This window comes from Choloepus didactylus, chromosome 21, assembly GCF_015220235.1.
Source record: "Choloepus didactylus isolate mChoDid1 chromosome 21, mChoDid1.pri, whole genome shotgun sequence".
NCBI classification, from domain to species: Eukaryota; Metazoa; Chordata; class Mammalia; order Pilosa; family Megalonychidae; genus Choloepus; species Choloepus didactylus.
Genome location: NC_051327.1, coordinates 1,963,496 through 1,979,620, shown reverse-complemented (window position 1 = coordinate 1,979,620; position 16,125 = coordinate 1,963,496). Strand labels below are relative to the sequence as shown.

The following is a 16,125-nucleotide window of genomic DNA, read 5'->3' as shown; positions in this document are numbered from 1 at the left end:
CCCCCGAACGACCGCCGCGGGCAGAGCCCTTTCAGAGGACGATTTCCCGGACCCGCCCCCCTCGGCTCCAGAAAACTAAAGCGTGGCAGGGGCCGGGCTAGGGAAGCGGAGGAGGCGGGTCTCCATAGAAACCTTCACCTGTTTCCGGCCAGGCTGTGCGCGATCAGGGGCTGCTGCGGGGGCCAATCTCAGCCAGCTTGCCTTTTCCCGGCGGTCTCTGCGGGAGCGGTGGGTGTTGTACACAATCATCATGGCGGCGGCCGGGGCCCCGGATGGTGAGCGTGGAGGGGGTGGCGGGCGACCGGGTTGGGCCGAGGCGAAATGAGCGGGACGGGGGAGGGGGAGCGTGGCCTGGCCCCAGAGGGAGTAGTCTGGCCCGGGAGCGGTGGACTCCGCGACTTCCGGACAGAGTCCGGCCCCAGGCCCAGTCCGCGGCGAGCGCCCACCCCCTAACCCCCTTCTAGGCCTAGAGGAACCTGGCATGGACACGGAGGCCGAGGCCGTGGCCGCCGAGGCGTCCGCGCGGCCCCTCAACTGCGTGGAGGCAGAAGCCGCGGTGGGGGCGGCGGCCGAGGACTCCTGCGCAGCGCGAGGCAGCCTGCAGCCGGCCCCGGCCCAGCCCCCTGGGGATTCCGCGGCCCAGGCCTCTGTCAGCAACGGGGAGGATGCAGGCGGCGGCGCGGGCAGAGAGCTGGTGGACCTGAAGATCATCTGGAATAAGACCAAGCACGACGTGAAGTTCCCTCTGGACAGCACAGGCTCCGAGCTAAAGCAGAAGATTCACTCGATTACAGGTAATCCCTATGGCACGGACCGACCCTCCAGCCTGTTCCCAGAGCTTATTCTGTGCCAGGCACGGTGCTGGCCGCTTTCCTTGCCTTAATTCCTTTTATCCTCACGCAGACTTTCGATGTAAGGATTCGCCTATCCGTTATTAAGGTGGGGAAAATGATAGCTCAGGTCAGAGAGTAGCTAAGCTGGGATTCAAGCCAGGTCTGATTCTTAGGCCCAAGTTTTTACCTAGTGTCACTAAAACATCTTTAGTAAGAAGCGCCCAGGAGCTTGTTAAACATACAGCTCCCAAGCCCCCACCCCCTAATCCCCTGAAAATTGTGATTCAGTTAGTCTAGGATGTGGTCAGGAATTTATTTTTAACAAATATGTTAGTTAATTCCCATAAGGGGAGTTTTGCAAACACCACAGTTTACCATCATGCTGACCCCATTCACCACTGCTTATATTAATTTTATCCTGTTTAGAGTACCTTGCCATCTGAAATGATTTCCTTTTTAAGTTTTTTCCACGTAGCCTGTATGCTCCAAAAGAACAGAAAGTTTGTCTTACTGACTTCTATTTCCCTGATGCCTCTGAATTCTCACTTAATATTTGAGTGATTGGGTGATTGAGGACCAACTTGGAATGAATGATAACTGTTATTTATTGAATGATAACTGTATGACAGGCACTTCACAAAATGCTCTACAGTTGTCTTATCTCTTAATCTTTAAAACAAGTTTATACAAAAGGAATGACTGTTATTTTTATTATAAAGGTTCTAGAATCTGAGGCTCAGAGAAGTTGTGAATTGCCGAAGTGCATATGGCCAATAAATGGTGAAGTCGGTATTCATCTTCTAGCGTTTTACCAAAGGGCTTGGGTCCAGGTATATTTTTTCGTTCATTCGTTTCACTGTCTCCTACTTTTTTCCCAAGGTCTCCCGCCTGCCATGCAGAAAGTCATGTATAAGGGGCTTGTCCCTGAGGATAAGACGTTGAGAGAAATAAAAGTGACCAGCGGGGCCAAGATCATGGTGATTGGCTCCACAATAAATGATGTTTTAGCGGTAAACACACCCAAAGATGCTGTGCAGCAGGACACGAAGACTGAAGAGAACAAGAAGGAGCCTCTCTGCAGGCAGAAAGTGAGTCTGTCGGGTGCTGGTGGGTCCTGAGAAGTTTGAGGCTTTGTCCTCTCAAGCCTTGGCTGGCTACATTCTCCCTAGAATAAGCTCCTTTTTGGACAGGGCCCATGATGGAAATTTATGGCAGCAATTGGGTGCCGCTGGCTGTTGAGTGGAGGTGACAACTACCTGGGATTTGCAACTTTGTCTCATCTGGCGGGTTAGTGTGTCTCAAATCTACTTACTTTAGGATAAGGTCTTTGTAAAGGCAGGTTTTAAACCTGGTTTCAAAGGGAATCAGATGGTTTTTCTCTCCCATTTAGTGCCAGAGAAAAATGCCACTACTGGAAGTAAGCCCCCATTTCATTCAAGTGTTTTGTTTTTGGTGTGTGGCTTCCTCTAAGGCAAAAACCCCATTACTGGGTAGGCAGGGAAATCACAACTTTCAGAGGTTCCTCTAAAACTTACCTTTTCAGGGAGCCAAATGAAGCTAACAAGATAACCACACTGATTTTTTTTTCTCCTGGCCCATGAAATGGGAACATAATTTTTCATATTCCCTGTTACTCATTTTGGGTGGAAGAGATTGAGACTTGTCCATGTTCATCACAGCCATTAAAATTCCTTTTGTGATTAGGAAAAGTGAGATGATTTCACTGTGGAAGGAACAAGCTGGAAGGATCATCACTTGGGATCTGTCACCCAGCGAACCTCACTTGTTGCTATATGGCCTCCTAGCCACCCTTGGGAGCATTCCAGGAAAACAGGGAATCTCACCTTAGCCTGTGTCCTGAGGGGAGCAGACCCACTTGAAGCAGCATTACTTTCAGTGAACATGGGCACCAAGGCACATGGCCAGCAGTGTGCAAAGGGCACAGTTTTGTATTATAGGCCCGTAGTCCCTTATCTGTTTCCAAAGCCAGAAAAACATCTGCAAACCTGTAATGTTGGCATAAGTTTGGCAGCAAAACCTGACCAGAACTAACATGAGGATGTTGTGGGTCTTAGTTATCACAACTAGTGTGGATTTTCATGTTTTGCTACAGAGATACTAACACATTTAATGACCAGGTGCTGCCCCAGGCCCCACAGAGGATTCTATGAAGTGTATTTAAAACAATATTGCCTTTAATAAACCCCCCAAACTCTCAATTCCAAAACATCTGTCTGTAAGGGTTTTTATAGGGGTTTGCAAACCTGTATTAATGTCTAAGAGGTGTTTATTTGGACATTTTTCACCCCCAAGTCTAAAATCGTAGTATCTTGTTACTGATAGGGTCTGTTTTCATTTTCCTCTCTTCCTCTGTCTTGCCCCGCACATATGTAAAATTGTCAAATGTGAATCTGTGAGAAGTGAATGAATGTTCCCACTGGTCACACCCTTTGAGCATAAAATGCCTCTTAAGTATAGGTTTTGCATTACTAATGGTAGCTCAACAGGCCTAGAGCTGTTCTCACCAGTAAGGTATGACTACAATTATGCTCCCAACCCAGGCTGCTTTGCTTCATTGTTGTCAGTTACGAGGCATAATGGCCTAATGAGGGGGACCCAGCACCCTGGGTTTTTATCAACTTCTTCAGGAATCTGTGTTGATATATAGGGTGACTCTTTGCTGGCATTCCGGCTGTGTTGACTGTTTCTGCCAGAGGGTTTCTGCCTTGGCAGCAAAGGCTGAAGCTGGCTCAGAGCTACCTGGTGCAATATGATTACATTTTTACCCTCCACCCACTCATTGCCCTGTAGCTCTAGCTTGACCAAGTGTGACTCTACCTATAAAGCCACAGTTGGAAAGGAAACAAAACTCATGCATTTGCCAGGCAAGAGGGCTGTTTTAGGGAGTCATGAAGAAAATGCTTAGGGCATTTAGTTGTCCTGGACTCTTTGGGGTGGGAGTGGGCACATAGAGACTTCTTAATGTAAGGCTATAAAAGTACTCAGCATTTATGTTTGTGATTGGGGCTCTTCAGGTTTCTATTTAGCTGGAGTGGGGTGGGGGTGTGCAGTGGGGAAGACTTCTGCAGCGAGGTACTAGATGCCCCTTCTATGCAATGAGGCCAGTTACCAATGTCAGTGTAATTTACTTTGCTACTTTAAATCGACAGAAGTGACTCATTTTTTCCTGTGAGCAAAGCAACACTCTTTGTGGCTCTTTCCAGCTTGATGTTTAATAATTTCAGTGATGATTTGAGGGGTGGTGGGTAGGGGGGTTTGGGGAGTGGGCGGGAGTAGAGTTTATCTGAATTAGCAATCCAGAACTTCTGTTTTCTCTAGAACTTTGATGTCTAATATGGTAGCCACATGTGGCTCATTAAAATTAAATAAATTTTAGAATTCAGTTCCTCAGTCATACTAGCCACATATCAGGTACTCACTCAGTAACCACAAGTGGGTAAGTGGCTACCCCTTTGGATGGCACTAATCTATAACACTTCCTTCATCACAGTGGATAGCACTGCTCTGTAGTGTCAGAGCACCCATGGTGTGTGGATATAAAGAGATTTTGAAACAAAACATGAAACTTTCTTCATTCTTTCTTTCAGAGGGGCGGTAATACGACTAACGTGGTCAATGGTTTCGTTTATATCTTTGACTTATAGCAACACAGGAAGGTGTTGGATAAAGGAAAACCTGAAGACGTGATGCCGTCCGTTAAGGGTGCCCAGGTAATCCAGACTCCTTTGCCATTATTTTGGAAATGAACCAGTACACCTTCTGGCTTGCCAAGGTTCCTGTAATCATGTCCATGTATCCCTCCCTTCTCTTTTTTTTTGGTCTTACCTTGTTTCTGGCCCTCCTCCCTCCCTGCCCCTTACCATGCTCTTGTGCCTCCAGGAGCGCCTGCCAACAGTACCCTTATCTGGCATGTACAATAAGTCTGGAGGAAAAGTGAGACTCACCTTTAAGCTAGAACAAGACCAGCTGTGGATTGGCACAAAAGGTAAGTCATTGCTCTCAACCACTTCTTGGCTTGGCTACTTACCTCTGGCCCTCAAGGCATTCATTTGTTTATGGGTGCAATTTTGGTCCCTGTCCTGAAATCTCTCTCTGTCTTTACTGTGCTCTGTGTGCTTCTGGCTTTTGCTTTTGATTTTAGATGCTTGCTTTTTGTTTGGACCCTTTTCCTCATTCTTTTTAAGTCTGTTCTCAGTTGCCAGCCCATCAAACACTGGCTCTTCAGTTGTGCACAGAATCAGAGGTCCCAGACACAAGGCTGAGGGCCACGTCTCATCCACAGACAAGAATTTTACAGGTTTATACATGGTCTGTAAAAATTGGGAGATTTCAGATATTCTGTTTTTTGGCTTATCTTGAAAAAAATCAAAAGATCTGGCCATTCTGGGCCTGCTTTCTGACATGGCAGCAATCAGTCCCCACCACTTCCCATTTGTCTTATATATGTTTGTAGCTTTCATTCCTTTGTGTACCTGCCTGGCCGCTGTGGTCAGAGTTTGACCCTATACTAGGTGAAGTGTTCCTGAAGGCTGCCTGGAGCCTGCCCCTTCCTCCTTGCCTGGTTGCCGTCTGCCTTCCCCTCCCCAGCGCATGCGCAGTATCTGGATCAGTCTTGCTGTTTTCTCGGAAGTATCCTCCCTCCTCATTCCCCCAGATGGTTACAAGTTTTGTCGGTTTCACTCCAGAGTTGTTGGTGTCTCTTTCTTTGCCACCCTATTGTGCTTAAGGCGCCAAGCATCTTTAAACATGGTCTGTTAAAAGCTAGTTAACCTATTTCTCTGCCCCTATCTTTGCTTTGTTCTATCCTATCTATCTTCCATACTGGTTTTTGTCACTGGTTCCTGTGCTCGTAAGCCTTTGGTGCTTTAAGGCCAAGTTCAGATGCCTAAATGTAGAGTTCTGTGCTCTCAACAATGGGAGCCTAGTTTAAATTTTTGACCTAGCTTCCTGTCCTACTTGCCCCTTTGTACCCTGTGTATTTCAGTTGCATCACTTCTTGATCTTCCAGACATGCTTGGCACTGCTCCTGTTTATGCCCTACCTGGAATGCCTACTTCCCATTTCTTGTTATTAATAAAGTCTTTTAAGATGCTACTTGAATGTCCTCTCCTGAATGAAGCCTTCCCTGATAACATCTCCTGCCCTCCAAATTGCTGCTACTTCTTTTCATAGTGTGCTCGCTCTCTTTATATCCCCAAAGCATTTGTTACTCTCGGACTTGTTTGTCCCCGTTAGATTTCTACAGGGAGCAGAACATGCCTCATTCACCTGTTTCTGCACTGTAGATATTCCGTTGTTGCAGTAGAATCTAATGAGAAGTATAGGGAGTCTCTTCATCTGAGGTTCGTTAGTCTCAGAGACGGGCCATTTAGTATGAATCTACTTAAAACAGGACCAAAGTTTTACAGAAAAATAACTGGGGAAGGGGTGGTGGGAAGTGAGATTTTTATCATCCAAAAGCTGAAAATGAGTTTCTTACTCTCAGTCCTATGCTGATTCTTAGAATGAACAAACTGAAATGCCAAAAACACTTAATTTTTCTAAGAATTTCATGATAACTTCTTACATTGTTAGTTCACAATTAGACTCTACTGCTTGGTCAAAGCAGGTTTCACAAAATGTTTAGCGCTCCTCTATTTTCCCAGGGGCCTTTAGAACCTTTAATAGATCATTCTATTTATTCACCCAAGCCTGTCACCCCCCTTGTTTTTACTGTTAATTGCACTGCCTCTGTCAGACCCTCACTCATTAATGATTTTGCTGATGATTTTGCATCATTTGCATTGATGAAATCCTACCTCTTGTGAATTTTCATTTCACCTCTGGGCAATTCTAGGCTGGTTCAGAAAGACGATGACCAGGAAGACTGGTGCATGTTAAAGGAGGCAGGGGTGTCTGGGTGAGGACTAAGTCTGTGAGTGGTCGCTGATTCTTTAGTAAGTATTTTCGTGTTATGAAGTTATGTAGGAAACAAGTTGTAACTGCAGGCACCGATATCATGCGAATCTCTTATACCATATTGGAGGTTTTATTGTAGCTTGTAGGAGCAGTCCCTTTCCCGCTTCATCATTAAGGCAGAGCTTTAGAAGAATCTTGATATGTTGGGGCTTCAGAGCTATTGAAAGCTTCCTTATTCCCCAGCCTCTTAAAGAGTGGCTGTGAACTACTCATGTCTTCAGAGGTTGGCCAAAGCTTTAAAAACTTCAGAATTTCATTCTCACCCAAGACTGCTGTAGCAGTATGCCTCAGAAGTCCATGGGGGCAGGCACTCCCTTATCACTTGCCCAGGAGTCATGTCACCTGAGTGTCATAAGCACTCTTGGAAGAGGACAACTTGTTCTGGGAGTTGACTACTAGCCACTGGCTTCATCTTTCTGCTGGCATTAGCTGCTTGTGGAATGACCATCTTGGCAGGTTCTTGAATGGAGGGCTTTACTGAACAAGTGACACTCGGGCCACTCCTCACTGCTGAAACGTTCTCTGGTAGCTTGTGTGAAAGGCAGTGCTAACAGCCTCAGGCACAGCAGGGCGAGAAGCACCAACTCCAGGTAGGCACGGTGAACTCAGGCAAAGCTTCTGGGAGAGGGTGTGTGCCCTGTTTGTAGGGGGCAGTTGAGTCTCAAATCTAGCTGATTGCTGTCACTTAGAAGTATGGGTCCCGCACTGTTGTATCTTCTGAATTTTCAAGAGAAGTCAGAAATCTACATTTTTCTGTGAAATCTCTGGACAGTTCAAGATGGCAGGTAGTTTTCAAAGTTACAGTCTTAAAGACAATTGCTGGTCAGGTCCTGCCTGTGGGTCATGTTCTGGAGCCACTGAACATCTTCAGGTCTATTTCCTGCACCCTAATTTTACAGAGACCGAGGCCCACAGAGGGGAGGTAAAATGTCTCAAGTCACCAGCCAGACCAGAACCGAGGTCCATAAATTCCTCATTTGTTTTGTCAACTTAGCTATTTTCAGTTTCTACCTCTTTCAGATTTTTCTTTTTGCAAAGTCTGTAATGCATGTTTTTTCAACTATATGTGACTATTTGCTGAGAACAGGAGTCTCTTCTGCTTCTGGGCACTCATTTCCTGGTGTTTGGGTTTCCCACGCTTTCCTGCCATCCTTCCCAGTCCTGCTCCACTTTGCTCACTTCCAGCAGTCCCATCTCATTCCAGGCACCCCTTGCTGCCTCCTCGTTCTTAGCTGCTATTCTGAAATTTGCTGTAAAGTGACTTTTGACCCCATGTGATAAGCTTGCTTGAAGAGCTTATAAATGTTTTAACACAATAGGTGTGTGTGTTTGGAGGGGTGGGGGACCGAGGGGTTGTCAAGGTGGTGGTGGTGGTGATTAAGCTGGATCAAGGTGTAGAAACTAGTTTTTTTTTTTATTTTTTTTATTTTTTTTATTTTTTTAGGATATGTTAGTGCTTTTTTATTTTATTTTATTTTACACTTTATTTTGAAATAAATTCAAAGTTATAGGAACTGTTGCAAAAACAATACTAACCCCATACACAGAATTCCATCATACCCTGACCCCCCTCCGCCGATAGCTCAATCCACCAACTTTAACATGCTGTCACATCACTATTTCTTTCCCTCCCTCCCTCCCTCCCTATCTATCATCCATCATCTATTGCTCTGTCTTCTGAACATATGAGAGCTAGCTGCACGCATCCTTGAACATACACTATAATTCATGTATACACTTCCCATGAACAAGAACATTCTTTTATGCAAGAAACTAGTTTTAAAACCCCATGCTCTAGCTGTATGAGGGTACCCAGGGGAAAGTGATTGTACACTTTGGATCTTTGGATAATTGTATGGTATCTGAACAATCTCAATAAAAATGAAAAAAAAAAAAACAAAAAAAAACACCCCATGCTCTCCTCTGTCCTTGTGAGAGCCAAGGGGGACACTGTTGCCTTTTGTTCTTAGTCCTCTTGACTCTTCCTGTCCTAGGGCCCTAAGACTTTAGCCAATGCTAGGCTTGGATGATAAAGGTTTGAAGGAATTTCTTGGGTGTTTAGTAATCGTCAGATTTAAAAACAATACTAGGAAAATAGATCTCTGTTCTTAGAGACCCTTTAATAGGTCATTAGCAAATCCTGTTTGCCATTTGTCCTAAGAAGTTCCCAACCCCCAAGTGGGGAACTGGTTGTCCTGAGAAGACATGGAGTCAGGGGCTTGAGTTGACCCTGATGAGGAGTTGGAATGGGAGGGCCTTTGAATAATCACTGTAATCCCTCTCGACTTAGAGCGAACTGAGAAATTGCCCATGGGCTCCATTAAAAATGTGGTCAGCGAACCTATCGAAGGACATGAAGACTACCACATGATGGTAAGTAGCATGGCTTGATTTAGCCTCTCACTAGACTTCTGCTTCTGTTTCACCTAGCAGGCAATGGATTTTTAACTGAGATTTTTTAATTGACGAGAAAATTCCATCTTCAGAAGACATATTGTTTTCTTCATCTATTTAGACCATGATCCATGACCCTATTCCTAATTCTTAGCTCTTTTAGAAATGTCTCTTTTGCCTTCCTCTTATTTGTAATATTTTGTTTTTAGAGAGGGAAATAAAAGTAAAGAGGAGGAAATGGCTTGTGGATTTTCATTTTAAATGTTTGTCTCGCATAGAAAACCAAAACCCCTGATGGGCTTGGTGTTGGTGAGGCACCAGGCAGTCTCCCTTCCATGAGCGTCCTGCACCTTCCCAGGCCCCACTGTCACATGGCCAAGGACCCTTTGAGGAGGCCAGGTTCTGTGCGACATCTGTTCTGCTTAGAAACCTCCAAAGAGAGCAGGCTACTCTCTTTTTCTCAGCACTATTTGGAGGGGCCACTTTAAAAATGAAGTTTATAGCTGCCTAAACTCCCTTAGTTGCTCTGACAGGGACTTGCCCTGAGCAGTAATAGGGTGTAGGTAGGGCCTTCTGCTGTTCTCCACCTGAGGAGGCAAAAGTTTTCAGCATCTGGCCACATCCCAAATGGAAGGAACTGCTAGTGGATTGACATGTGGATTGGGTCACAGAGCCCAGGGTTAAGGGATGTGTTTGACAATCCCAGGAATGGGGGACTCTAACATTATAGCAGTTCTCTCTCTGGGCAGGTGACAGATCCCCTTGCTGCAGGAGAGATCAGTCAGTTGAAGGGGCTCAAAGTTTGGTTGGCTAGAGAGCCAGTAGTGTTCCCTGTCCTGCCTGCTCGGCGGTGCTTAAGCAAGTCCTTGGTTGGCATTATGGTTCCTGGGCTGCTGAGCTCCTGGGGCTTCTGCTTCTGCGAGTGAGGGCCGCGTCACTGAGGCTGTTTCCTGGCCCTCTGGCTGCCCTTCCACCCTGGTACCCCCATAGTCTTTTTAAAATTTTAAACAAATTTTTTTTCATTTGGGCAGTCATAGGTCTATGGTATATGGTGGTTTCCATATGCCGCCCCCCACCACCCCACACACACCGTTACACAGTCTTTCTGTTAACATTGTGCGTTAGTGTGGTCCCTCCATGGTCTTTTAAACAAGGATGCACACTCCTGGGCTATGATTTGTTAATGTCTACTCAGTTATTTTTTTCTGTTTTAAAAACTAGATTTACTTGTTTCCTCCTTTTCCCAGTAAGTCCCCTTTGAAACATTTGTGTTACCAGTTTGGCCCTGGAGGGTTTGCCATGCAAAATTTCAAACAGCCTGGTAATAGGGGTTCAAAACAAGTTGAGTGGACCATTTTGGACATCTCTTAAGGAATTGGTGTGAGTGGGTAATGATCTAGCATTTAGTTTAAATGCTGCTTTTTATCTGGAATCTTTTCTGGCAGAGGTGGTCCTAGTAGCCCCTTTTTTGTCTTCTAAACACCATTAAGAACCACCTTTATCTTTGTGCTAAGGAAAGTACTTATTTCCTCTTTTTGCAGATGCCATTTCACTAGCTAAATTAATATTGATTCATAGTTCACATTAGAAAAGTGGCTGTGCTTTTTCATTTTTAGAAAAATGTTTAAAAATACAGAAAAGAACAGAGACTACTATAACAAACCCATATATCCAACCAAGAAATGACAATTGTAAACATTTTGTAACTTGCTTTAAGTCTTTTTTAAATACAAGAAATAAAATTTACAAACAGTAATGACGTCCCATTGTCTTCCACTCTCCTCCCGCACCCGTTAACCATTTTTCATGAATTGAACCTGTATTCTTCCCATCTATCTATGCTGTTATTTCCATATATATCTATGAGCAACATAGAATATTGTTTTGTGTTTTTTCAGTTTACATAAATGGTATCATGGTATGTATCGTTCTGCAGCTTGCCTTTTTTGGTTCTACATTAAGATCTGTCCATATCGTCTATAGCTCCGGTTCATACTTCATAAAAGTAATCCAGTATTCGTATGACTAGGCCATGTCACTTTTAATTATGCCCTCCCGTACTGATGGATATGTAGGTTGTTTCCAGGTTTTTATCATTTCTGACAATGTTGCTTTGAACACTCATGTCTATTTCCTTGTGCATGTGTGACAGTTTTTTCTAGGGCAGTGGTTCTCAAACCATGATCCCTGGATTGGCAGTATTGCATCACCTGGGAACTTGTTAGAAATGCGTATTCTCAGGTCCTACCCCGACCTGCATAATCACTGCCTCTGAGAGGTGGATCCCAGCAACCTGTGTTTTAACAAGCCCTCCAGTGATTCTGATGCCCGCTCGAGTTTGAGAACCACTGCTTTAGGGTTGGCTATGCTTAACTCTCTTGCCTTTTTTTTTTTTTTTTTTTTTTTTGAGTTTTTAGGAGAATGCTCCCCATGTGCACAGTTTGTTTTTTTTTCCTTCCCTTTTTAATTAATTCATTTCCCAACAGCCCCAACCGCTATTTGTTGTTCTGCCTGCTTAGTCTCCCAAACTCTGAAGTACCGCTTGGTTTTCCTTTTTCCCTTCCAGGCGTTTCAGTTGGGCCCCACGGAAGCCTCTTACTACTGGGTGTACTGGGTTCCAACTCAATATGTGGATGCAATCAAAGACACTGTGCTGGGGAAATGGCAGTATTTTTGAAAGCACTTTCACCTCTGGCCCAGGAGACTGACCCAAAGTGAAGGACATTGCTGGGAGAGGCCTGCAGCATCCCTGGATTTCAGAGTTCTGGAACTTTGTTAAAAAAAAAAAAGTCTATATCCAATCTAAGGCGATATGATGACTGAAGCCAGAGGTGATGTACTTTCACCATTAGCTTAATTTTAACTTAAAATCACCAGTTCCCTTTCTTGCAGTCAGCTTCATACCATTTTGAAAGTCAGGACGGTGGAAATCAATAAACCTGAATTCCGAGCGTGTCGTGTGGAATACTCTTAAGTGTGTTGAGAGTAGCTCTGCCAATTTTGTTTAGAAGGGAATGATCAAAAGCTTTCTGGTTTTTTGTTTGTTTTTTTAAGTGATTTCATCTGATAAATCTTTGGTTGCAAACATTTGGACTGCTTTGTGATGAGTTGGGTTTTTTTTTTTCCCTTTGTATAAAATTGTATGCAAAATGGGGGGTGGTTAGTAAGCCATATTTTTGTCTATTGATTCAGATTGCATTCTTTCCCTTTTTAACTTTTTTCACTTCCTAGATTTGAGTTTTTGGTTTAAGAACCCAAAGATGTCAGTTCTTCTTTTTGTACCTCATCCACACTTCCTTTCCTGGGCCCCCTCCCTCCACGCTGCTGCTTGTGAATGCGCGGTGGGAGAGGAAGAGCTATTTGGTCTTGGTCAGGGAGTGCTCACACTTGCTCTGGCATTTGTTGAGCAGCAGAGATTCTCAAAGTAACTCCTGTCTACACATCTTGTCCTTTGGACTCTGAGCCCTGGGGAGTTCCCCTGCTGGTTTGATGGTGATCTGCAACCCTCCCTGAGCTTGGCTTTATGTCCAGCCTGGCGTGGGTATGCATGGGCTGTGCTGCTGAAAAGCCACAGCGCCCAGGCAGACCAAGCTGCTTCGAGGAGGAGCCAGTGTCAGTGTATACTGCCAGGTGGCCACAGACTCAGTTACCTTCTTTCTTTGGAAGTGTTCAAGAAATTCTTAAGCAGTCCAATGATTATGTCAGTTATGCTTTTCCATTTGGTTCTTCTGCTCATGCATTGAGTTCAAGTGTCCTTTATCCCAGGTTCAGAGATGCTGCCTTTCTCAATAAGAAAACACCTGACCTAGTGGGTCGGCTGATGTATTTAAACAACGAAAATGGGATAAATTGCTTTCATGATTAGATCGCCCTCTTCTGTCCTTGGCCTTCTGTTCTTTGTACACCTGAACTTCTGTTGTCTCCTTATGGCTTGATTGACTCTGAAATGAGGGAAGTCTCTTGGTGAATGATATCCTTTGTGCTGTTTGCTGTTTCTCTGCTTCTGTCTTTGCGATCTCCTCTCATTGGTTGCAGGCTCTCTCTCATAGTAGGGTTTGGTGAGAGAGTTTCCAGACTTCACGTTTTGGGTTCTAGGCTGTTCCTCCTCAGTCCTGTAAAATGGTATTAGCATGTGTTCGCCTCTGATGACTATTCCTCGTGAGCCAGTTAACGGTGATACTCCATGCCCTTTCCTTCTAAGCTGTAGTTCAGGAATCCAGCCCACAGAGACATACTCTTGGTTTTCATGATGTGGTTGATGCCAAGTGAGGCATCTGGGCAGGAAAATTGACTCTTACTTTTTGGGGGACTTAAGTACATATATGAAGTTTCAGCATCCAAGAAACTGTTTTTCATCCCTTGAAAAAGGAGCAGTCACTGCAGTTCTTAGGTCCTTGTCGGCTTGCAATTCCTGGAGAAAAGAGTGCATCTTTGCTACTCGTCAAAGCCTCCCTCTGCAGTTGCCAGGTCTACAGAGGAAATGATCATGTAGCAAGTAGAGCATCATCTCGGTTCAAATACTTCCCCTTTTTTGCCAACATTCTTGTCCTAGGGACTTGTCCTGACAGTGCCACACACCCATTTTGGATCTCTTGAAATAGGTGTCTCCTTCCCCGACTTGCCTCGAAATGCTGCTCTCAGAGGCCTCCTCCTGCCCTTTCTCACCCTTCCACCCTCTGAGTGCATGTATCCTGTCATCTCTCCACTCCCCGAGAGCCAAACTGCTTCTCACTCAGGCTGGTGTCATTTCAGGACAGGACCAAAGCCTGCGTGAGCCTTTTTATTTTAAGTAAAATGGTGCTTTTTTCCTTACTTCAAGATATTATATATAAACAGTAATGTAAATGACACCTTTTCGTACAGAGCTGTTTGAGTGTTGCTTTACAGAGCTCACTAAATCTGCTAGAACAATCTTGAGCTCTGGCTCCTGACCCTGTTTGCGTGGAAGACCTTTTGGACACTCTCGGGAGAGCAGGACTCCTGGGAGAGCAGAGATAGCACCAGAAGCCCCTGGGAGAAGTGTTTGGTTTAGATCCATGACTGGGTCACAGCAGTATTTCTATTTTGTCACTCAGTCCTGTGACTTGTCTCTTCATATTTTTTTTTTATAGTTGGGAACGTACCGACTAAATCTCTGTAGACAGATGGAAACATTCTTCCCCATAGGTAGTGTAACAGTGTTTATTTTTTCCTCAGGATTATTGCTGTACATTTCTCTCCCTGTCTCTTTCTTTGCTTTAATCTGTTTCTTTGGGGTAGTGACCTTCTGTCACTGTGGCAGAGGGCATGCAGGTGGATTGGAGCTGGTTCCCAGAGAGGGACTGTGTCATACCCATTGACCCAAAGCTAGAGATTGAGGGAGGACCTGCTTGCCACCTCTGAGCCTCCTGATATGCTTCCTTTTCTTCTAGAATTTGTACTGGTGATCCTCCTGCAGGTCTTCTCTCACAGACATCATGCCTTTTTTCTTTTTTTATTTCTGAGGTGACCTGGCAGAATAATGACATAATTCGTGCTAAGGCCCGGTCCGTGTCAGTTCTGTCTCATTCCAGCCAGAGAACTTAGAAAAGACACTCTCAAGTTGCTGAAACTCTGTGGTATTAAGTATTTTAATTAATGATGGGCCTTTTGCAAGTAACCTTTGTCTCTTTTTAAATGAAGTTTAACTGAACTGAGGATGCACTTTCTGATAATTTCGTAGACATAGTAGGGTCCAAGTGAGGCCCTCAATAGGCTCTTTAGTTGCTGCTTGATATTATGAGGGCCAAAGAGATTAACTTTGCCACGTTACCACGTCTCTGAAAAGTTGCCATATTTCAGCCAGAAGGGGCCTGTTTTCCTTGTATTCTTGCTTTAACCATGTGCCTGGAGAAGCCGTCCCAGGCCCTTGCACTTGGCCCATCCTTTCTTTGCCAGGGGCAGAGGAGGCAAAGGTGAAGGATTCAGTGTGCTCAGGGCTGTGCAAGGGCAGGCTTGCTTTCCACCCCATCTTCTGAGGGAGACTGCTTTCTTTCTTCTTTCCTCTTGTTCATGCCTATTGTCTTTGGAAAAGGATGGTCTCTCTGTCTTAAGGCTTTGTGATAAAGTCATTTCCAGTTAGGATTGGCACCTGTTTCCTTAGCAGGGCCTGGTAGCCTTTGGAAGTGACAGGTGCTCAGGTGCCCTCTGATGTGCAGAACATCTGGTAGATTGACCTGCTAGGCTGGGTGGTTCTACTGCTTTCTGAATTTCCAAGAACTCCCCTTTTTTTCTTTTCTTAAAGAGTTCTGCTGAATTATTTGACTATATACGTAAGTACTATGTTTCTTTGTGGTGTATGCTCTGTTCTAGTTTCTGTTTTTAAATCTAATGCCTGTTTGGGAGGAGATGAACGTATTTAGTCTATTAGATTTGCGCTGCTGGATATATTTTTTTTTTTAAGTGTAACCTTGACTAGCTGTCTTACTGTTTATCTTGTAAGATTAGTCTATCAATTAAAGTTTCATAATTAATCGTGTCTCTTTCTCCTTCCAATTTTTCATGCGTCTAATCCATACTGGAAATCGACCAACATATGGAACTGGGTTGATGCCTTCTCTTGCCAGCTGAGGTTTACTTTATTACCGTGGTAATTTGGCTTTAAATATATTCACATTCGTGCTCTACTGAAAATAGTTGATAAGGGGATTTTATTTATTTTTATATACTCTGTAATATTCAACTTCAGCCACCCTCCTGTTGGGGCAGTCCTCCATTGCTTGCTGTGGCTTTCATGGTGTTGGGGGGAGGCTGCCTCCGTGTGCTTACACCTCCTGACTAGGGGACCTTGTGTAACATCACCCAGCAATTTGGCCTTAGAGGACATGTTAAATAAAACACTGAGAACAGAGCCACAGCTCTAGCTGCAGGCTACCAAGACCCAGGAGGAGGGAAGGAGAAG

The 16,125-nt window shown here is 44.6% G+C and overlaps 1 protein-coding gene across 1 annotated transcript; it reads left to right on the top strand.

The window, feature by feature from the left end:
• Positions 1-13: 13 nt before the first annotated feature.
• On the top strand, positions 14-15,702 carry UBFD1 (ubiquitin family domain containing 1). Its single transcript, XM_037815270.1, has 7 exons — positions 14-275; positions 465-794; positions 1,713-1,921; positions 4,499-4,564; positions 4,734-4,839; positions 9,103-9,185; positions 11,773-15,702. Exons 1-7 carry the CDS (start codon positions 251-253, stop codon positions 11,881-11,883), a joined length of 930 nt encoding a protein of 309 aa, XP_037671198.1. The 5' UTR covers positions 14-250; the 3' UTR covers positions 11,884-15,702.
• Positions 15,703-16,125: the final 423 nt, after the last annotated feature.

Bases quoted from the DNA above. Each gene is read 5' to 3' on its own strand.
- UBFD1 (XM_037815270.1), top strand. From the start codon at position 251: ATGGCGGCGGCCGGGGCCCCGGATG. The intron at 276-464 runs GTGAGCGTGGAG...ACCCCCTTCTAG, and splicing joins GGCGGCCGGGGCCCCGGATG to GCCTAGAGGAACCTGGCATG. The intron at 4,565-4,733 runs GTAATCCAGACT...TTGTGCCTCCAG, and splicing joins CGTCCGTTAAGGGTGCCCAG to GAGCGCCTGCCAACAGTACC.